We start from the raw sequence: 22110 nt of genomic DNA, 5'->3' as shown, positions 1-22110 counted from the left end.
CCCTGAGTTTAGGTCATACAGACACATCGGCATCATTCTGATTAACTCCCCTTCGTATTAGTCTGTTGGCTGTATGTGTTGCTGCCTAGGTCAGCATTTATTCTCTATCCTTTGAGAAGGTATTGGGGAGCCGCCGTCTTGAACTGCTGCATCCTGTGGGCTGTGGGTTGACCCCAAAATGCCCCCTGACAGGGAATTCTGATGGAACGGCAATATATTTCCAAGTCAGCGTGGTTGGCTAGGAGGGGAGCCTGCAGGGGGTAGTGTTCCCATGTACCTGCTGCCCTTGTCCTTCTAGATGGAAGTGGTTGTGGGTTGGGAAGATGATGACTAAGGAGCCTTGGTGATTTTCTGCAGTTCACTTTGTAAATAGTACACACTGCTGCCACTGAGCGTGAGTTTGAAGAAAAGGTGGTGGATGTGCCAATCAAGCAGGCTGCTTTGTACTGAATAGTGTCAGGTTTCTTAAGAGTTATTGGAGCTATACCCATCCAGGCAGGTGGGGAGTATTGTATTCCATCACACTTGTGCTTTGACCATAACAACTAGCAGCAGGAGGAGGCAATTCAGCCTCTCGAGGCTGCTCTGCCATTGGATACGATCATGGCTGACTGATCTCATCGCAGTCTCAGCTCCACTTTCCTGCCCACTCTCCATAACTCTTCCACTCGTTACTAATTAAAAACCTGTCCATCTCTTCCTTAAATTTATTCAGTGTCCTAGCACATTCTGGGGTATGAATTCCACAGATTCACAGCCCTTTGAGAGAAGTGATTCCTTCTCAGCTCTGTTTGAAAGCTGCCACCCCCTCAGCGTAAAACCAAGACCTCTCCTTCTAGATGGTGGGCAGGCTGTGGACAGTCAGGTGGGGAGTTATTCACTGCAGGATTTCCAACCTTTGACCTGCCCTTGTAGCTTTGCTATTTATATAGACAGTCCAGTTCATTTACTAGTCAATGTTAACCCCAGGGCTGTTGGTAAAGGGTGATTCAGTGCATGTTTTTATTTCAGATCTACAGCATCCATAGTGTTTTACTTTTGTTTGTTTATTTCTATTTGCACTTTCCAGTAATCTCTTTGTTTTGAATGTTGTAGGTATTCAAATATAAAGTCTCTAGCTGGTTTAATCTGGTCCTTTTATTAACTTTTTTGTAACCTCTAACCTTATCTGTCAATTCATTCATAGGTTTGTTCTGTCTATTCTTTCCTGCCCTGGTCAGTTTGTTATTTCCCACATTAACACAGTTCTGTCCTGCCTCGTCTGAACCCCTTGTTTTATCATATCTTTTCCAATTTGACCTATTCCGCCAGAGTCTGAGTTGAGTGTGTGAATGTGTACTTGATATGTTTGCACACAAATTAAAGAGTGAAGCACATAATAGGTTTTTGATTGCTGTGAGAGTTTTACTGATGTAATAACTGACTGGGAGCTGATGTTTATTAATTAAAAATTTGAGTAACAGTTTGACCTGTCTTGTCAGTCAGGTACTTTCAACTAAAATTTCAGCAACTTTGTTAAAACAGACAACCAAACTGTCACAAACTTTACATTTTGAAACAGACAGGAACATTGTCCAGTCTGTATATTGAATGAGCTGGAACAGTTTGTCTTGGAAAGCACTGAATTAAGGAGACAAGCTGGGATTGCTTAATTCTTAGTTTTCTTAAATGTTAAGAAAAGTAGGAAAGTGTTATCTGATGTTGTGTTGTAACTTGTTTGTGGTGCTAGGTGAAATGAAAATCACAGCTTTCATGTCATTCTGTATTTCTAAGTAAAACAGGAATAAAAGTCTGTATATTTTTTTCAGACAAATGGATTGGAAATGTTTGGGCTGTTTTCTGTGAGGAAGAGAATGCTGAGAGGAAATTTGATCAAGATGTTTTGAAATCAGGAGCACTCTGGACCAAGTTAAATGAAAGAAACTGTTCCCATTGAGGGGGGAATCGAGGAGAGAGGCCACAGACTTAATGTGATTGGCAAAACAAGCAGTTGTAACACAAGAAAATATTTTTTTCATGCAGCGAGTGGAATGCAAGAGTGTGGTGAAGGTGGTTCAGTTAAGGCAATCGAGAGAGAATTGGGCAGTTATCTGAAAAGGATGTGCAGGGTTACAGAGAGATGATGGGGAAATGGCATAAATGAATTTCTCATTTGGAGAACCAGCACAGTCATGAGGGGGTGAAGGGCCTTCTTCTGCACTGTATTAATTCTGCAATTGCAAAATGACTAAATACAACACATCCTCCTGCTGTTCTCCCCAGCCAGCCTGAGTTGGATTATCTGACCAGAAATACAGCCCGTCAGAATTATTATCGTGGTGATAATCCTGCAGCAGCAGTGCTGAGTGAGGACTGAGATGGGCCTCTCTCAACCCTCCCAACAATGATCCCATTGAGATTCCTGTTGGATCAGAAAATCTACATAAAGTTATCATTGCAGTGCGGGGGGGAGGCTGCTCTGATTCACAGTCCCGCTACGCTCTGGATTTTTCATACACTCAATTGCGAAATGCAAGGCATTTTATTGGCACATGGATCATGCCTGTGAGAGCACATTGAGGTCGAGAGCAAGCTGTGTCATGTCCAACCCTCAGCACCAGGTGGCAGTCACATCACACACATCACAGAAACCAACCCAACCACTCCGTGGCTCAACACTTCAACTCCCCCTCCCACTCCACCAAGGACATGCAGGTCCTTGGACTCCTCCATCACCAGACCATAGCAACACGACGGTTGGAGGAAGAGCGCCTCACCTTCCGCTAGGAACCCTCCAACCACAAGGGATGAACTCAGATTTCTCCAGTTTCCTCATTTCCACTCCCCCCACCTTGTCTCAGTCAAATCCCTCGAACTCAGCACTGCCTTCCTAACCTGCAATCTTCTTCCTGACCTCTCCGCCCCCCCACCCCACTCCAGCCTATCACCCTCACCTTGACCTCCTTCCACCTATCGCATTTCCCCCAAGTCCCTCCTTTTATCTTAGCCTGCTGGACACACTTTCCTCATTCCTGAAGAAGGGCTCATGCCCGAAACGTTGACTCTCCTGCTTTTTAGCTGCTGCCTGACCAGCTGCGCTTTTCCAGCAACACATTTTCAGCTCTGATCTCCAGCCTCTGCAGTCCTCACTTTCTCCTATTATATTCACACACCAGTTTAAAGGTTGCAATAATGTCTTCCTTAGTTTATACTTTGCTAAGGAAAGGGGAAGCTGCCCATCTGACAGAAGAGTAATGCGCTGATAAGGCAAAGTTTCTGCTAAATGCAGGAAGGTGATGATGAATTTTCAAACATACTGACAACATTAGCCAGCAAATGCTGATTAGATTTCCTGAAAACAAACTCCCAGAGTGTAATTGTATCCTTTTACAGGGAGTGCAGAGCAGGGATTTCCCTCCACACAGCTGCCCAACACATGGAAAGAGTTAATGTAGGAAATCAGTAAAGTCTTCAACTTATTCTTGTACTGTTGCTCAACATGATGTCAATGAATGTGTATTTAGATAATACTTATTACATACCTGGGACACTCCAAAATTCACTCTTGCAGCATAGTCACTAGTTGATTTAGAACTTAAGTCAGCCCACCAAAGGGGTTTTAGAGGTGAAGAGCTGGGGAAATTCAGGGAGCTGTAGACCAGGACAATTCCCAGATCCTGTTCCACTTCTGATTAGGAATCCCATGGGAATGAGCAACCGATTCAGCCAATGGAGGCTCCACTCACAGGCGTTTTTCAGAAGCTGCTGAAATTTTCTCCATGTCACAAGGACAACCTGCGAACCAGACCAATGATCATCTTCCAACTATTGCCTTTGTCATTACCATCACTGAATCCCCCGTTTTTCCCCTTTCTGAAGGTTCTCTCTCTCTCTACCTCAGAAGGTTCTATCTCTTGTGTCATAGGACACCCAGCTATCAAGTATCAGCAATTTGCTTCTCTTCTGCTTCTCTAATGTTTATTCAATAGATTCTAGTACTTTCCCTACTCCTGATGTAAGGCTAACTAAGGTCTTTGTGTCTTTCTCACTTACTCCCTTCTTAAATAATGAGGCTAGATTTGCTACTTTCCAATGTGCAGGAAGCATTTCAGAATCTATTGAATTTTGAACATGAATCTTCAACCATCAACTATCTCGGTAATAATGTCCTTCAACATTCTGGACATAGACCATCGGGCCCTGGGATTTATCAACTTTCAGCTCCATTGATTTCTCTCGTACTGAAGCTTTTTATTGAAGCTAATTTCTTTCAACTCTACATTTGGCTCAACCCCTTGGATCTCTAGATCTGGGAGATTATTGTATCTTCCTCAGTGAACATAGACACAAAGGAGTCATTAAGTCACAGTGTCCTACAGCACAGAATCAGGCCCTTCAGCCCAAACTGGTCCATGCCGACCAAAATGTCCATCCTCACTAACCTCATTACTCTCCACTTGGCCCATATCCTTCTAATCCTTTCCTCTCCATGTATTTGTCCAAATGCCTTTTAAATGTTGTTAATGTACCCGCCTCAACCACTTCCACTGGCAGCTCATTCCACATGTGTACCCATCATCTGTGTAAAGAGGTTGTCCCTCAGGATCCCTTTTATTCTTTCCCCTCTAACCTTAAACTGAGGTCCTCTAGTCCTTGATTCCCCAACCCTGGGATAAAGACTGAGTGCATTCACCCTATCCATGCCTTTCATGATCTTATACACTTCTAATAAGACTCCCCCTCAGTCTTCTATGCTCTAAAGAAAAAAGTCCTAGCTTGTCTAACCTCTCCCTATAACTCAGGCCCATTCAGTCCTGGCAGCATCCTTGGAAATTTCTTCGGCACTCTTTCCAGTTTAACAACATCCTTCCTAGAGCAAGGTGACCAAAACTGAACAAAATACTCCAAGTGTGGCCTCACCAACATCCTGTACAATTGCAACATAACTTCCCAAGGTCTATACTCAATGCCCTGACTGATGAAGGCCTGTGTGCCAAAAGCCTTCTTCACTGCCCTGTCTACCTGTGACTCTACTTTCAGAGAACTATGCACCTGAACTCCAAAGTCCTCTGTTCCACTTCACTCCTTAAGGCCCTACCATTCACCATGAAACTCCTACCTTGATTTGACTCCAGAACGCAAGACCTCACAATTATCTATATTAAACTCCATTTGCCATTTCCCAGCCCACTTCCCCAGCTGATCAAAGTCCTACTGCAATTTCTGATAACCTTCCTCACTGTCCACAATACTGCCTATTTTAGTGTCATCTGCAAACTTACTAATCATACCTTGTACATTCTCATCCAAGTCATTGATACAGACAACAAACAGTAATGGGTTCAGCACTGACACCTGAGACACCTCACTAGTCACAGGCCTCCAGTCTGACAAGTATCCTTCCACTATTAGCCTCTACTTCCTACCATCAAGCCAATTATGTATCCAATTTGCCAGCTCACCCTGGATTCCATGTGATCCAACCTTCCAGAGCAGCCTACCATGTGGAACCTTATCAAAAGCCTTTCTAAAATCTATACAGACAACATCCAATTCCCCCCACCCCCCACCCCACCCTCATCAACCTTTCTGGTCACTACATTAAAGAACTCTTAACAAATTTGTGAGGCATGATCTCACACGCATAAAGCCATGCTGATTATTCCTAGTCAAACCCTGTCTTTTCAAATGCATGTTTATTATATCCCTCAGAAACTGTGAAAAGTGCAATTGTTTATTTTACAAATATTGTTGGCGGTGAGAATGGAAACAGGAAGCCTGGAGCGGCCGGTGATGAGTGGGAGCAGGGAGCAGGGAGCAGCCGGTGGTGAGAGTGGGAGCAGGGAGCGGCCGGTGGTGAGAGTGGGGGCAGGGAGTAGCCGGTGATGAGAGTGGGAGCAGGAGTAGCCGGTGATGTGAGTGAGAGCAGGGAGCGGCCGGTGATGAGAGTGGGAGCAGGAGTAGCCGGTGGTGAGAGTGGGAGCAGGGAGCGGCCGGTGGTGAGAGTGGGAGCAGGGAGTAGCCGGTGGGAGCAGGGAGCAGCCGGTGATGAGAGTGGGAGCAGGAGTAGCCGGTGATGTGAGTGAGAGCAGGGAGCGGCCGGTGATGAGAGTGGGAGCAGGAGTAGCCGGTGATGTGAGTGAGAGCAGGGAGCGGCCGGTGATAAGAGTGGGAGCAGGGAGCCTGAGGTGGTGATGGAGATGCTGTTCCACCTGATCAGGGGAGGTCAAGCTGCTGTGAGGAGCATGGCCAAGGCCTATGGACTGTGCTGTTGAACTGTTAACGGTGTTTCTTTGTTTTTCTAACTTTTCGTAAGCAGGATTGTAGTGTTTAATGTTTTAGCTTTGTTTTCCTTTTTTCTGCTTTGTAACTAAGAATCTACACAAAGGTACCAAGGTAACATGGCACCGTAAGTGGCGATTTGTACACGTTTCACTGTACTCATGTGAGTACATGTGACAATAAACCCAATTCAATTACAGAGCCATAGTTGAGTTAACTGCCTTAACATCATTCAAGGGGATTGAAACCTCTCAGGGTAGATTTATCAATGTGGTTTAGCCAAGGGTAAGTGTAGATCGAGGATTTGAACATGTCCAGGCTGTTGCAAATCCATTGCTGTCTACCCCCGTTCTAGATCTGGTATCCCCTTGGGAAAAGGTTGTTTTATGATTTTTATGTTTTAAACTGTGTCGATGGGGACACAGCTCTGGCTGATGTTGTCATGGCGTTGATGTGATTCCTTGTCATTAAACTTGTGGTTAACAGTGAGTCCCAAGATGATGATGATGATGATGACTCTGAATGGTGGAGTTGGGTTTACATGTTTCTGTGTTGGGCTTTACTTAGTGCTGACAAAATTTGAATGTGACCTGTCACTTGCTCGCCAGCTCCTCCTGTTGGTCAGTGGTGGCTTCTTCATCCTGAAGCAGTTGTGAAGGAAACATTTAAAGTCAGAGTAGGTCATTTGGCCCCTCGAGCCCACACCACTGTTCAATATGATCACGGCTAATCCTATTTCTCACTGCCATATTTTGTTTTCTCTCTACACTCCTTGATCCCTTTAACATTAAAAATGTATCTATCTCTTTCTTGAATACATGCAGTGGCTTTGGCTCCACAACTATCTGTGGCAGAGAATGGTACAGGTTCAGAAAGTGAAGAAAATTTTCCTCATCTCAATCCTAACCTTCTGAGACTGTGTCCCCTGGTTCTACACTCCCTGCTTAGGGGAAACATCCACCCTATATCTAGTCTGTTCGGCCCTATCAGAATTTTATGTATTTCAATCAGATCCCTTCCCATTCTTCTAAAACCCTAGTGAGCACAGGCCTAGTTGAACCAAGTTTTCCTCATGGCACAGTCCTGTCACCTCCTATATCCCTAATAAACCTTTGCTGCACTCCCTCTATGGAAGCTGTATCCTTTCTTCGGTAGGTAGACCAAAACTGTACACAATGTTCCGGGTGTTAGCAGGGCCCTGTATAACTGCAGTGAGATATTCCTGTTTGTGAACTCTCATCCTCAAATGAATCAGAATACACCAAATGGAGAGCTGTTTATGAAGCAACTGAAGATGATTGAAGTGAGTTTGGTTTTGGATCGAAGGCACTGTTTCCTGCCTGTTTTGTAGATTAGGTTACAGCAATTAAACTGCTGTTCCTCCTTAAATACAGTCATGACCGGAAGTTTGGTAAGTAGTCTAACTGCTCCAGAGGGTTTTCCAGCTGTTGGATTTCTCCTAAAAACCTGAGTAACTCTGAGAATGATCTGGAAGGGGGAATTAAGGAATGGAGTTAAGCAGCTTCGAGCCAAACTGTTAGAAAATGTCCTGTCCAATGAGCACTGACTTTGTTTTGGACCTTGATGAACTCTCCTCCAATGCTTGACTCTCAGATGATGGGTCCTTGAGTTTGGATCATAGATTGTCTTGATATGATACAGTGACCATCCCAATACATTCTGCAGGAATGTCTGCCATCTAATGGAACAAGGGAACAGCTGACGAATATATTCAGTCAGAGTTTGAATTGGTTGTGTAAACAGGGTGAACCAATGGGGTAAGTGTGAACGTGGAACCTGTTTAGAAACATTGATTTACTGGTGTACAACAGGCTGAGGGAATGAAGCACTTTGTTGGTGTGCACAGCTGTTAGATCTCCTGCGCTGTTGACCATTTGTCACTTTGTGTCTCAGGTTTTATGTGATACTGCTACCTTCTCGTTCCTTTAGGGATGCCTGCTTTTCTCTTGAGCTACAGCGAGGTTTCAATCCAGCAGAGGCTTTGCACATTTACTTGATGAGGTTCTGAATTTCTTACTCATGTTTCTGTCAAAGTAGTCATAGTGCTTCCAGGTGGAGAGACCAAGGAACTCTTCATATGTCTTGCCTGCTACCATTAACTTTAGGCTTCAGTAGGCTGTACATGGAACTCCTGGAAATTGAGAGACTGGCAGTGACTAGAAGTACCACATTGGAGGGACCCTTTGAAGGTTTTGATGTTAATTGTCTTATGGAATTGTTCCCAAAGCTTGAGAGCCAGTCAGATGGAAATAATAGATTAGATAAAGTGATGATTATTCACACAGTTGCTGAGCTCCAATATTCATAGAACCCCTACAGTATGGAAACAGGCCATTCAGCCCACTGAGTTCACACTGACCCTCTGAAGGACATCCCACCCAGACCCACCCTATCCTTGTAACTCTGCATTCCCCATGGCTAATCCACCTAGACTGCACATCCCTGGACACTATAGGCAATATAGCCTGGGAGAAAGCGAGGGCTGCAGATATTGGAAAGTTAGAGTAAAAGAATGTGGCACTGGGAAAGCACAGCAGGTCAGACAGCATCCGAGGAGCAGGAGAGTCAATGTTTTGGGCATAAGCCCTTCATCAGGCAATTTAGCCTGACCAACCCACCTATCCTGTACATCTTTGGGCTGTGGGATGAAAGCAGAGTGCCAGGAGGGACCTCACACAGACACGGGGAGAATGTGCAAACTCCACATAGACAGTCACCGGAGGGGGAGTCAAACCCAGGTGCCTGGTGCTGAGAGGCAGCAGTGCTAACCACTGAGCCACCATGCTGCTCAATTCTGATGATGCTTGTGCGTGCACTCCCTCTCAAACTGACTGTTAGGTCATTGTCAATTCCACCTTTGAAGTGTTTGAGAAAATAGGTCTCTCACTAAACACTCAGGTCCTTTCTGACCAACTCACAAAGCACAAGACCTTTTCCCATGCCTTAAGATCAATGATGAGACCCTAGAAAATGTAGACCATGTCCTATATCCTGGGAGCTTCCTTTGCCTAGGGCAGGTATAGATGGTGAACTTCTTCAGTGTGCTAGCTCAACCTTTGGCCACCTGAGGAAAAGCAGTTTTGAGGATCAGGATGTCAAACTCTAGACTAAGGTCATGGTTTTCTGGGTAGGAGCGATCCCCATGCTCCAAGTGTTTGGGGATTGGACAATCTACAGCAGACACCTCTGTCAAAATCATGGAGAAATGCTACCAGACAAGATTCGCACAGCCTGGTAGCAAGGGCTGTCCTGGAATAACATCCTGTCTTGAGGTTACTCCTGTCCAGCATCGAGGCAGTAATCTGACAAAACCCAACTCTGCCAGGTGAGGCACACTCTTCGTAATATCTGACACCAGATTCCTGAAGGTTTTCAACTTGGAACATGGTCCTAGTGCTAGACTCCTGGGAAGTCAGCAGGAACACTTTCAGGATGTCCATGAAAAAACTATGATCAAACATCCCTGCTGTCTCATTGAAGTATCTGGCCCGAGGTCACCTAAAATGGAGAAGGCTGATTCCAAACACTTCGAGAAACTGCAGCAGGCAAGTGCAGAGGTGAAGTCGAGATGGTGCGGAGTGGGAGAATATGCACAAACACATTGACCCAATTCATCCGAATCCTTCAAGCACCATCATATGGGGTAGAGGGAGTAGATCAAACACTGGACTAAGCAGCCAGCTCCAAACCCATGGGCCAGGAGAAGCAAGTCATTCCCAATATTGTAGGTCTAAAAAGATACTTGGATCAAGAACACTTACCTAGGGAACATCCGCAGTCCAGTTGGAACTAGAGTCACATGAGGTGAATAAACAGGCAGAGACTTTTGCATTTCCAGTGAATGCAAACTAACTGTTTCATTGAAGGGTATTCCAGCTGGAAGACTGAAAGGGATCAGATTATAGTTCACTGTCTTACTGAAATCCATCATGGACTGGCAAAGATAAGGTACTTTTATTGAAAGGTGGATGAATTGGTTGAGATGGAGGTGGTTTGGGAGAAGCAGCAGGTCAGGTGAAGTGAGGTGAATTGCAAACATAGATCATTGGCTGCAATCAAGTCTAGAGAGACATATACCTTGTCTCTGTTTATCACTTTCTACTCTGCTGCTCCTTTTTTAAAGGGATAAGGAAATTTAGACTGCTGTAGGGTGTAAGGTGAGTAACAGCTGCCTGGAAAACAACCCTACACTTCCAGAATCTGCTGCTAGCGATAGCATATCAGCTGGGCATGTGGAGAGTGAAATTCTTTGTGATTTGAGTAAATGCTAGATAATGCAGTTTCCTCAGGGTCAAACCCTCCTGCTGTGTATGATATGGTCAAGTGATTTCCTATGTGCTAGCCATACAAACATGGACCTTGAAGAGTAGATTCTTGTGAGACAGATATCTGGAAATTTATTAACAAGTATGCACAGTGATATGGTCCCAAGTTACATACAGTCAAAGTTTTATGCTTACTTACATTTCTGATCCCCTAAATTAACTGCTTGGTTGACGAGCTAACTGTTGCTTACCTGAAGGGCTTTTGCCCGAAACATTGATTTTACTGCTCCTTGGATGTTCCTGAACTGCTGTGCTCTTCTAGCACCACTAATCCAGAATCTGGTTTCCAGCATCTGCAGTCATTGTTTTTACCTGACTGTGTGACTGACTGACTGTTTGGCTGATGGATTGACTGATGTCTGACTAACAGACTGACTGGATGTGTGACTAATTGTTTGTTTGACTGACTGACTGAGCCAAAATGACTGTCTGTGTGGCTAACTGACTGTGTGACTGGTTGACTGATTGTGTGATTAACTGCTTGACTGACTGACTGACTAACTGTCTATCTGACTGACTGACTGACTGACTGACTAACTGTCTATCTGACTGACTGACTGACTGACTCTCTGACTGAAATAATGATTAAGGGTAGTGACCATCCTGAGTACAGATTGTGGAAATGAGGTGAAACGCCTGCAGGATTACAGCACCGAGTTCTGATCTAAGTTAAAAATCACACAACACCAGGTTATAGTGCAACAGGTTTCATCGGAAGCACACTACCTTTCCAATTAAACCTGTTGGACTATAACCTGGTCTTGTGTGATTTTTAACTTTGTACACCGCGGTCCAACACCGGCATCTCCACGTCATGAGTTCTGATCTGACCATCTCAGAAACAGAAACGCTATGTCGCTGAGAGTTCTGTAGCTCTGTAGACCTCACCAGCAGAGTACAGCCAGCAGTGACTGCTCTGCTGTCACCCCAGTCTTTGAGCTGCTGACCCCCACCTTCTGCATCACACATGGAGGTAAATACTGAACCCCACTTTTTTGTTAAACAAACAGGGCTGTCTGCTGAAAGGACTGTTTAAGGGTACAAGCAGAAACAGAGCTAATAATGTACATGAGGTGTTGAGGCATCAGCATTCTTGACATTAGATTTTGTTGATTTCTTTCCTTTGCCTGTTTGATGGAGCACTGTTATTCTCTGTTCAGTATGCACAGGGTCCCTTGCTCAATGGATTGTATTGGACCAAGTGGTACAACGGAGATTCATTTTCACATGGACCTCATTCGTTTATTTACTACGAAAACATTCTTCTGGGGGTCCCCCGTATCCGGCAGATCAAAGTGACGAATAATTCCTGCGTGGTTCACAAGGACTTTCAAAAAGACATCAGTGGGTGCTATGATGTCTATACATCCGACACTGAGAGGAAATTCTCCATCAAGAACGAGTCTGCGTGAGTGTGATCTATTTCCTTTCCAAAGGGATTGCCAACTGCAAGCTACACTGCAGATCATTCTGCCTTCTTCCCTCCCCTTCTTTAAGTGCACAAGGTGTATGACTGTGATGTGGTTGTTATTGACGGTTCAGTCAGACAGCATGTTTGATTGGAGGTCTGCATCACAGCAAGCAACCTTAGGGCTCTTCAACCAAAGTGTACTGCATCAAATGACAAAAAGGGTTTTGTCATTTATATGAATGTTTTGGATGTGAATGTAGGAGGCATGGTTAGTACATTTGCAGATGACACCAAAATTAGAGGTGTGGTGGACAGCAAAGAAGGTTAGCTCAGACTTCAGTTGAACCTTGATCAGATGGGCCAATGGACCGAGTAATGGTGGATGGAGTTTAATTCAGATAAATGTGAGGTGTTGCATTTTGGAAAGGCAAACTAGGACAGGGTTTATACACTTAATGGTGAGGTCCTGGGGAGAGTTACTGAACAAAGAATGTGCAGGTTCATAGTTCCTTGAAGGTGAAGACACTGGTGAAAGAACAGGATAATGAAGAAGGTGTTTGATACGTCAACCTTTATTGGTCAGTGCATTGAACTCAGACGTTGGATGTCATGTTGCAGCTGTACAGAATGTTTTTTCGGCCATTTTGGAATACTGCGTTCAATTCTTGTCCCCCTGCTTTAGGAAAGATGTTAAACTTGCAAGGGTGCCAAAAAGATTTACAAGGATGTTGCCAAGATTGGAGAGTTTGAGCTATAGGGAGAGGCTGAATAGGCTGGGGCTGTTTTCCCTGGAGCACCGAAGATTGAAGGGTGACCTTATAGAGGTTTATAAAATTATGAGGGGCATGGATAGGATGAAAAGCCAAAAGTTTTTTTTCTCTGGTTAGGGGAGTCCAACACTAAGGGCATACATTTAAGGTGAGAGGGGGAAGGTATAAAAGGGATCTAAGGGGCAACTTGTTTACACAGAAGATGGTGCATGTATGGAATGAGCTGCCAGAAGAAGTAGTGGAGGCTGATACAATTACTACATTTAAAAGATATCTGGATGGGTATATGAATAGGAAAGGTTTAGAGGGATATGGGCTAAATGCTAGCAAATGGGATTAGATTGATTTCGTATATCTGGTCAGCATGGACACGTTGGATCAAAAGGTCTCTTTCCATGCTGTGTATCTCAATGACTCTATAACTGCTTCAATTTTTAGCCTTCATCTCTAACTGGATTTTCTCTTCTTGAACCCTACACCATTAAAGTTAATTGAAAAGCCTGTGTTATTGTTCCAGGTGAGCTCAGTTCAGTCCATGTGCTTTAAGGTTTGTCTCTTCATCTTCTCCGGTTTCATCATCTGACACATCTGCTAAGTGCTAAGGAGAGCTTGAGCATTCTCATTTTAAGGATAGCACACAAATAAATGACCTGTTCTTCCATCTTTGTGGGGGCAGGTTCCTCGTGTTGGTGTAGAGCCACAGTCACTAAGTGATAGACCTCTGTACGCTGCTGCTTCCTGTCTGCAACAGGAACATTGTCTCAGAAAGTCATTATCAATAAAATACAAACCAGGATTAATTTTTAAACAGCTAATTATGGCATTGACTGCTTAATCGAGAGATATTGCACGTTTGAGCTGGTAAACACGGCAGGTTAAAACAATTGTATTTTGATATTTGCATTGATCTAGCAATTACCTAAAGCAGCTGAGAGAGCAAGATTGTGTTTATTTGGTCAAGGTTGAATTTTTGAGTTAAATCAAACAAATGAGTTGTATTTTTGTCAGCAACAGGCTTTTGATCTAAGCAAATTATTCATGAATTACAGGAAAGCCAATCAGCTCATCCCGTCTACAGCTGAGTTAGATTTTGTCCTCGGGTAAGAGGTGAATTCACTTCCACCATGTACTGTGGTGGGATTTGAACCCAGGTGCTGTTGCCTCCTCCAGGGCTATGGACAGGGTGAATAGAGAGCAGCTCTTCCCCTTGGTTGCAGCAGGCTTTGTCCCATTTTGCATAATTCTCCTATTAATGTCCACTTACTCTAACTATGTGAAGCATCTCATAAAAGATTTCTGTGTTAAAGATGCTGTAGAAATCCAGGTCTGTTGTCATTAACTGTGCCTGTGGTCTTTGTGTGTAGGTGGACATATTACTCAGAGTCCGAACTCGGAGGCTCTGCACACTGGGGTAAGCTAACGGTCTACGGTGGTGGAGGCTATTATCAAGACCTCAAGACAAATATGGTTGAAAGTGCTGCAATTCTACAAAGCCTTAAGGAGAATCTCTGGCTGGACAGAGGGACCCGTGCAGTCTTCATTGATTTCACCGTTTACAACGCAAACATTAATCTCTTCTGTGTTATAAGGTATGTCTCCTCACAATCTCTTTGTGATCTCCTCACTGTGTCTATTTCTTTCCTATCAGCATACTCTCAGTTATTAATACCAATTATAATTAGCTGAAGTCCTAACACTGATCCTTGCAGAACTCAATTAGCCTGGCAACGTTAAAATATCCAGTTTCTCCTCTGCGCTTCCTGACAGTTAAACAGTCCTCCTTCTGTTAGTATTTATAGCCTCAAATTCAGGAGTTTTTATTTTGTACATGAACACTGTGTGTAGCATCTTACTGAGTGACTTTTCCAAATTCAAAAAGACCCATCTATTGACTCCTCTTTATCTAGTGTCTACACCCAAGAAAAGATTCCAATAAATTTGTCCTTAATAGTTTCCCTTATGCATACCATAACGTGCAGAAAATCATTCAGTCTGATAAGAAGAATATAGTAGTCAAGTAATTTTTATACAAGTGAGACACCGGTCAGTGTTGGTGATCAGGGGTTTGTAGATGAATCACATAAGGTTCAAGTGTAGGTACAGTAAGCTATTGGGACATTAAATGGTGTGTTAGCCTTTATTACAATATGATAGGACTATAATAACTGCAGTTGTATAGGACTGTGGTGAAATCATGCCTAAAGTATTGTGTACTATTTTGGCCTTCTTGCCTAAGGAAGTTTACACTTGCTTTAGAGATAGCACACTGAGGTTCACAAGATTAATCCCTGGCATTAGCAGGTGGTTCTATGAGGCATGACTAAATAGAATGGTCCTAGATTATCTAGAAATTTGTAGGTAGGGGGTGACTTCACTGAAATGTATAAGGGTTTTATGATCCCAGTGCAAACTGATAAGCTGAGAAACAAAGTTCCTGAAAGATCCTAACAGAAGAAACCACTGGAGAAGGTCGGATTTTGGTTTATTTTACTTTAACAAACAAACCAAAACTAACATTAATTAAAAATAGTTAGTAGAAGCTGTCAAATACAGTAAAAATAGCTGAATAATTGATCTTATGGATTGATCCAAAGGGTCCTTCTCAACTCTGTCTTCATTTTTTCCTTACACACACCTTGACAGTCAAGTCCCCTCCAACAGAATGTTTAATCCATTTGGGCTCCACCGGTACAGTCATCACCAAAAGCAGGCGCTTCGGCAGAATCTCCTGAGCTCAGTTCATGCCAGACTACTCAGAGTTACCGCCACCTTATTAACACCATCATACACTGACCAGCTCTGGTGAAAGTTGAAACAAGGACAAGAATTTTACTTCACTATCCCTGTTGCTACTCCCAGTCTTCAGTTTCTATTCTTAGCAGCTGAGTCACACACACAACACAAACCCTGCCTGCTTTAACCTCCTGCTGAAATCTGATCTCTCAGCGCTTTCTGCGTTTTTCTCAATTAGCGTCCATTTGCCTAGCACCCTGAAGTGTGATTTGCCAGAAATCTGATGTCACGTTCAGGAGTCAAAAAACTCCTGTTCTGGTGTCCCTTTCGGTTAGGGATTGCCTCACAAAATACTGGATTTGAAATCAAAATTAGCGCAGACAACAGCTCACATATTCTTCCCTTCCTCACTCTGAGAAACAGTGGATTTCATCAGCAAGTGCAAATGCTGAGGCAATATTTCCCCTGGATGGAGAGTCTGGAAAATAGAGCCGCAGTCTGAGGATGATGGGCCAGTCATTTAGGACTGATATGAGGAGGTTTAGCCCCATTTAGTAAACCTTTTGATGTTCCGTTATTGGTCATAATTAAGATTGAGACATTTTGAGTACAGGAGGAATCAAGGGATATGGGAATCAAGGGATATGTATGGGTGAAGAAATTAAGCTCTTGTAAAGATCAATGACAGTGTAATTGAGTGACATGCAGGCTAAAGTCGCTCTGTGACTTTCTATTGCACTATAACATGAAACCTTTAACTGATTAATTTGTGTTTTACAAACCAATAATTAGTTCAGAACAGATTGTGTCAGGTTTCAAGAGAAAAGATCATTGATGTGAAACATTAACTCTGTCCCATTCTCCCATGGATGCTCCCTGACCTGTTGAGTATTCTCAGTATTTTCCTTTCTTGTTTCAGGTTTTTTTGCCTCTGTGGTATCTTGCTTTTGGACCAGAATTGCTATTGGCTTTGTAAAAACTTGACAATGATTGTGTGATGGGAATACATGACAATTGAAGAACGTTTGAATATTTAATAATAGACTAGGGGAAGGTGATGGCCTAGCAATATTATTCCTGGACTGTTAACCCAGAGTCCCAGATAACATCCTGGGGACCTGGGTTTGAATCCTGCCACCACAGGTGGTGGAATTTGAATCTGATAAATATCCAGAATTAAGAATCTAATGATGAGCATGAATCCATTGTCAATTGTCAGGAAAAACCCATCTGGTTCACTCATGTCCCTTTTGGGGAAGAAACTGCCATCTGAGACAAAAATAAACTGCAAATGCTGGAATCCAAAGTAGACAGGCAGGAGGCTGGAAAAACGTGGCAAGTCAGGCCGCATAAGGAGGTAGAGAAGTCGACATTTCAGGTGTAGCTCTTCCTCAGGTCTGAAGGATTACACCTGAACCGTTGACTTCTCTCCCTCCTGATGCGGCCTGGCTCGCTCTGCTCTTCCAACCTCCTGCCTGTATACTTACCTGGCCTGGCCTACATGTGACTCCAGACCCACAGCAATGTGGTTGACTCAGAACTGCCCTCTGGACAATTAGCAATAGGTATTAAGTGCCAGCAACACCCTCATCCTGTGAATAAATAAAGGGAAAAACATCAGTGCAGAGCTGACAATTAGCTGCTTGTGATATATCCTCACAGCTGTGGTGGGACATTTATCTGTAATCAGTTTGAATTACTTTCTTTTCAAGGCTTGTTGTAGAATTCCCGGCTACAGGTGGTGCGATCCCCTCATCACAGTTCCGTACAGTGAAACTCATCCGCTATGTCAATAACTGGGATTATTTTATTATTGGCTGTGAAGTGATCTTCTGTGTCTTCATCCTTTACTACATTGTGGAGGAGATATTGGAAATCAGAATTCACAAACTGCAATACATCAAATGCATCTGGAATTGTTTGGACCTGGTGGTAATTTTGGTAAGTGTTTGATTTTTCATCTCATCACCAACTATAGACTTGACACTGGCCAATGCATTTATTACTTCTCTTTGGGAAATATTGTGTCTTCATTACCAGCCCCTGAGGGCTGTGTTTAAAAGAAAAAGGCCTGTGCTGTCAATTCTTCTGACAAAAATGAAACTTCCATGTTATGTGACATGTCACTGGGTTCTCACTCTGAATAAATATCACGTAAAATCATGCAACTTACTGTTTTCCTTTATAAATAGAACAGATGTACCCAGTTCCAGATGCTTGGAGTGATATATTTAGTTAAATTTGCAGCTGTTCACTGTGTGCAGTCAAAAGTATATTTTATGTATGTGTGTATGTTATATGTGTAAAACCAGTTTGACAAATTACAGCACATCAGCCAAATGCATTTGCAAATAAAATGTGTATTCATTCCCAGATACATAAGTGGAAATCAGGAAGTCACAGTCGAAGGATAAGGGGTGGGCTCTTTAGGACTGAGATGAGGAGAAATGTCCTCACCCAGAGAGGAGTGAGCCTGGGGAATTCTCTGCCACGGAAAGCAGTTGAGACCAAACGTTGAATGTTTTCAAGAAGGAGTTACGGTGAACGAGATCAAAGGGTATGGGGAGAAAGTGGGAACAGGGGACTGAGTTAGAGGATCCGCCATGTTCACATTAAATGGCAGAGCAGGGCTGAATGGCCTACTCCTGTTGTTTCTCCATGAGAGTCTATGACTAAAGGGATCATCTCAGAATAAGGGGCTGTGCATTTAAAAGAGATGTAGAGGAATTTCTTCTCTCTGAGGGTAGTGTACCTGTGGAATTCTTCACTGCAGAGGGCTGTCAAATCTGGTCATTACGTACAGTTAGGATTGAGATAGACATTTTAATCAGGAAAGGAACCAAGTGTTATAGGGGAAAATGAAGGAAAGTAGAGCTGAGGATTCTCAAATCTGCCAGAATCTCACGGAATGGTGGAGCAGACGGAAAGGGCTGAATGACATGTTCTGCTCCTAATTCCTTTTTTTTTAAAGATGTGATTACCTACCGTGAGGAAACAGGCCACTTGGATCAACAAGTCCACATGACCCTCTGAAGAGTAATCCACCCAGCCCCATTCCCCTACCCTACCCTATATTTACCCCTGACTTAGACACCTGACACTACAGGCAATTTAGCATGGCCAGTTCACCTGTCCTGTCCATCTTTGGATTGTGGGTGGAACCCCATGTAAACATGGGGAGAATGTGCAAACTGCACACAGTCAGTCACCCGAATGCGGGAATCAAACCTGGGGCCCTGGCGCTGTGAGGCAGCAGTGCTAACCACTGAGCCATCGTGCTTCCCTTTTTCTGTGGCACAAAGGTTATTGTAATATGATCAAAATGCAATAATATTTGACAGACATTTGGCCAGAACTGTAAAAACTATAAAAGCCTTACTTCCTATTTAACTTTAGTTTGCATACTTTTTTGATTGCAGTGAACAAAAGGCCAACCTCTCGTTTCTCTGTTGCAGCTCTCTCTTCTTTCGATAGGTTTCCACATTTTCCGTACAATTAAGGTGAACATCCTGATGGGAGCACTGCTGACAGATCCCGAATCCTATGCTGACTTTGAGTTCTTGGCTTTTTGGCAGACACAGTATAATAACATGAATGCTGTCAACTTGTTTTTTGCTTGGATTAAGGTAAATAATTTCTTATTCATAGATAATAAATTAATAAGAAATAGCACTTGTAATTTTTTGATACCAGACTTTACAGTCAATGGATTACTTTCTAATCATTTCTCAGGTTGTTCTCACTTCACCTTATAGTTTCACTGCTGAAATGTGAATTGGGTATATCATCGAAAATCAATGTTAAAGCTTGAGTTAGGTTTTGCAGGATCTTCGCTTTCAGAAAATAAAATATTAAAACCTGTGAGTTGAAATTACAATGATAAATCCATTGCTAAATGACATAACTTCTAAACTAAAATACATTTAAAAATATATATAAAAGAAAAAAAATGTAGCTTTCCACTTAACGGTTCTGTCTGTTGAAAGGTTCATCAGGTCACTCTGACCTGACAAACTGGGTGCACCTTTTACAGTCGAAGACAATCAGAGAAATTTTGAAAGGAGGTTCTTTGGCCAATTGTGCCCATGCCAGTCATCAGTCATGTCCTCCAGTGCCAGCTTATTTCCTGTTCTACTGCCAGTGGCCACGCTGTCAACTAACCTGCTGGGACTCTGTCCCTCAGCATTACCAGACTTGCCATTCTTGAGCATGTGTGCTGATGCTACACAGCAGGCCTACTCCATGGTTCTCTTTCTCACTATTGAGAGAGCTCCTGCCTCTCACTGCCAGCCATAACTCATATCAGAAATCCAGCATCAGATCAGATTACTTTAATCCTGGTACGGGTGAATCCACATTACGTCAGAGAAGGAGAACGACATGGCACCAGAATGGAGGGTGCACTTTGTATTTGGTGCAGGGCAGTCACTTTGGGGTTGGAATCTCTTTGTTTAATGTGGGGGAAGTGGGGAGCTAGTGAGAGATTAGGTAAAGGGTGAATCTTATGACATTCAACGAGATTAAAGGCCCCATTAATTTAATGTTAAAGTGAAATGCCATTCAATGGGACAACACCGTATTTATTTCAGGGGATGTGGGCATCAGTGGCCAGACCAGCATTATTGCCCAACTGTATTTGCCCCAGAGGGCAGTTAAGAGTCAACCACATTACTGTGGGTCTGGAGTCACTTGTAGGCCAGACCAGGTAAAGATAGCAGATCTTCATCCCTAAAGGACATAAGTAAACGAGATGGGTTTTTCATGACAATTGCTTCATGGATTTTTATGAATGGCTGGATTTGAACCCAGGTCCAGAAGAGTACCTAGGTCTCTGGACTAGTGATCCGGAGATGATACCATCAGGCTGTTGTCTCCTCTAGGCTACATGAGGAATAACTGTCTATAGGACAATTCTTCAACTCATTGACAGAGAGCAAGTCCCCACAGGCTGGAAATGAGATTCCTGATGGAGAGTGAGGTATTGGAACATTGGAGAACTCACGGCACTTCTTCAAATCAAAACTTGCTCACTTTCACACAGCATTTTAAATTACGCCATGATTTAATGTCTCATCGGCAAGACAGTGTGTTCAAAAGAGCAACAGATAGTCGCATCAGCCTGGGCTATCTACTCAGGTCCTGGAGTTGAACAGGAACCCACACCCAGGTGAAAGTGAGGACTGCAGATAAGAGTCTGGAGATTAGAGACAAGAGTGTGGTGCTGGAAAAGCACAACAGGTCAGGCAGCATCCGAGGAGCAGGGAAATCAACGTTTTGCGCAAAATGCCTGATTTTGCCCAAAATGTCGATTTCCCTGCTCCTTGGATGCTGCCTGACCTACTGTGCTTTTCCAGCACCACATTCCCGACAGAAACCCATACCCAGCTGATCTTCATGCGTCATAATACCAAACCTTTATAAAGAAGCTGTTAGTTTGCTTCGATTGGTGGCACTCCTGACTTGGAGATGGCTAGTTAAGGGATTCAGGCTCCTCTAGGGTTGGAGACTCAAATGGATAACTGCTGCTGTAAAACTGTGCTGTCTCAGGAATCTGGTTTTCAGGCTTAACTCAAAATCACATGCCTCTGCCAGTCATCTCACACTCATCAAAAATCCCAATATGGATATCCCCAGTTCTCTAACAGCCGAATAAAACTGATAACATCTCAGAATCAAAGGAGGTTTAGGGTTGGAATATTCCTTAACCAACTCCATCAACTCTTGGAAGGTTTTAGCATCTGGCACCTTTGAGAAAGTTAAGCCCCTTATAACCAAAAATGCTGTGGGTCCTCAAACAATCAGAAGGATTACTCTTTGTTTTTCATCTGTCCCAATGTCATTTGCGTGAAAAAACTGTCACATTCTTTCCACATACTGGATCCAGTCTTCACACGTAGGGTTAAACAAGTCAAACAAGGGCATTAGATTAGACTACTTACAGTGTGGAAACAGGCCCTTCGGCCCAACAAGTCCACACCGACCCACCGAAGCGCAACCCACCCATACCCCTACATTTACCCCTTACCTAACACTACGGGCAACTTAGCATGGCTAATTTACCTGACCCACACATCTTTGTTTACCTGACCCGCCAGAATGATGTCAGAAATGCTTATTCTCAACTCCAAGATGACTGTTGCAAACAAGTGTTCTTCAGGTACCTATTGTTTTCTCCCATCACCACTACAATAACTGCACAGAGGTCGTTATCCCATCACCAAGTCATTCTTTATTTACACTAGCTGTAACCAGCCAACTCAGTCAGTCCCCCAAACTGAGGAGATTCTAAACCCCTTGTTAATTTTTATCTTCTGTATTTTTTCTTTAACAGAACCTCTGATACTTCTGTTTTTTTTGTCAAAGATGTCTCCTGAAATAACTCCACAGGTATCCTGTTCCCAAGTCACCCTTTATTTACTGGTGCAGAGCCCTTGACACTGATCCAGTTCCCTCAGAGCCAGCTCTCAGAGTGAGCAGAATCCCTCTCATACCTGTTTTTTTCTAGAATGAACAGAATGTCTGAGACTATTGTTCTTATCTGTCGTGTGTGCAGGGGTTTACATTCCACCACCAGGAAGAGGAAACACCT

The 22110-nt window shown here is 43.4% G+C and overlaps 1 protein-coding gene across 1 annotated transcript in view; it reads left to right on the top strand.

Moving 5' to 3' along the window:
* Nucleotides 1-22110, top strand: part of pkd2l1 (polycystic kidney disease 2-like 1) — a 70475-nt gene that overhangs the window by 24562 nt on the left and 23803 nt on the right. Inside the window, exons 4-7 of the mRNA XM_060841765.1 lie at nucleotides 11768-12015; nucleotides 14153-14377; nucleotides 17234-17462; nucleotides 18977-19147. Coding sequence (XP_060697748.1) covers nucleotides 11768-12015; nucleotides 14153-14377; nucleotides 17234-17462; nucleotides 18977-19147 — 873 coding nt within the window. The remainder of the gene's footprint in view (nucleotides 1-11767; nucleotides 12016-14152; nucleotides 14378-17233; nucleotides 17463-18976; nucleotides 19148-22110) is intronic.

Source organism: Hemiscyllium ocellatum, chromosome 22 (assembly GCF_020745735.1).
Source record: "Hemiscyllium ocellatum isolate sHemOce1 chromosome 22, sHemOce1.pat.X.cur, whole genome shotgun sequence".
In the NCBI taxonomy this organism is placed as follows: domain Eukaryota; kingdom Metazoa; phylum Chordata; class Chondrichthyes; order Orectolobiformes; family Hemiscylliidae; genus Hemiscyllium; species Hemiscyllium ocellatum.
The sequence above is the reverse complement of the archived record's forward strand: the minus strand, read 5'-3'. Positions and strand labels throughout refer to the sequence as shown.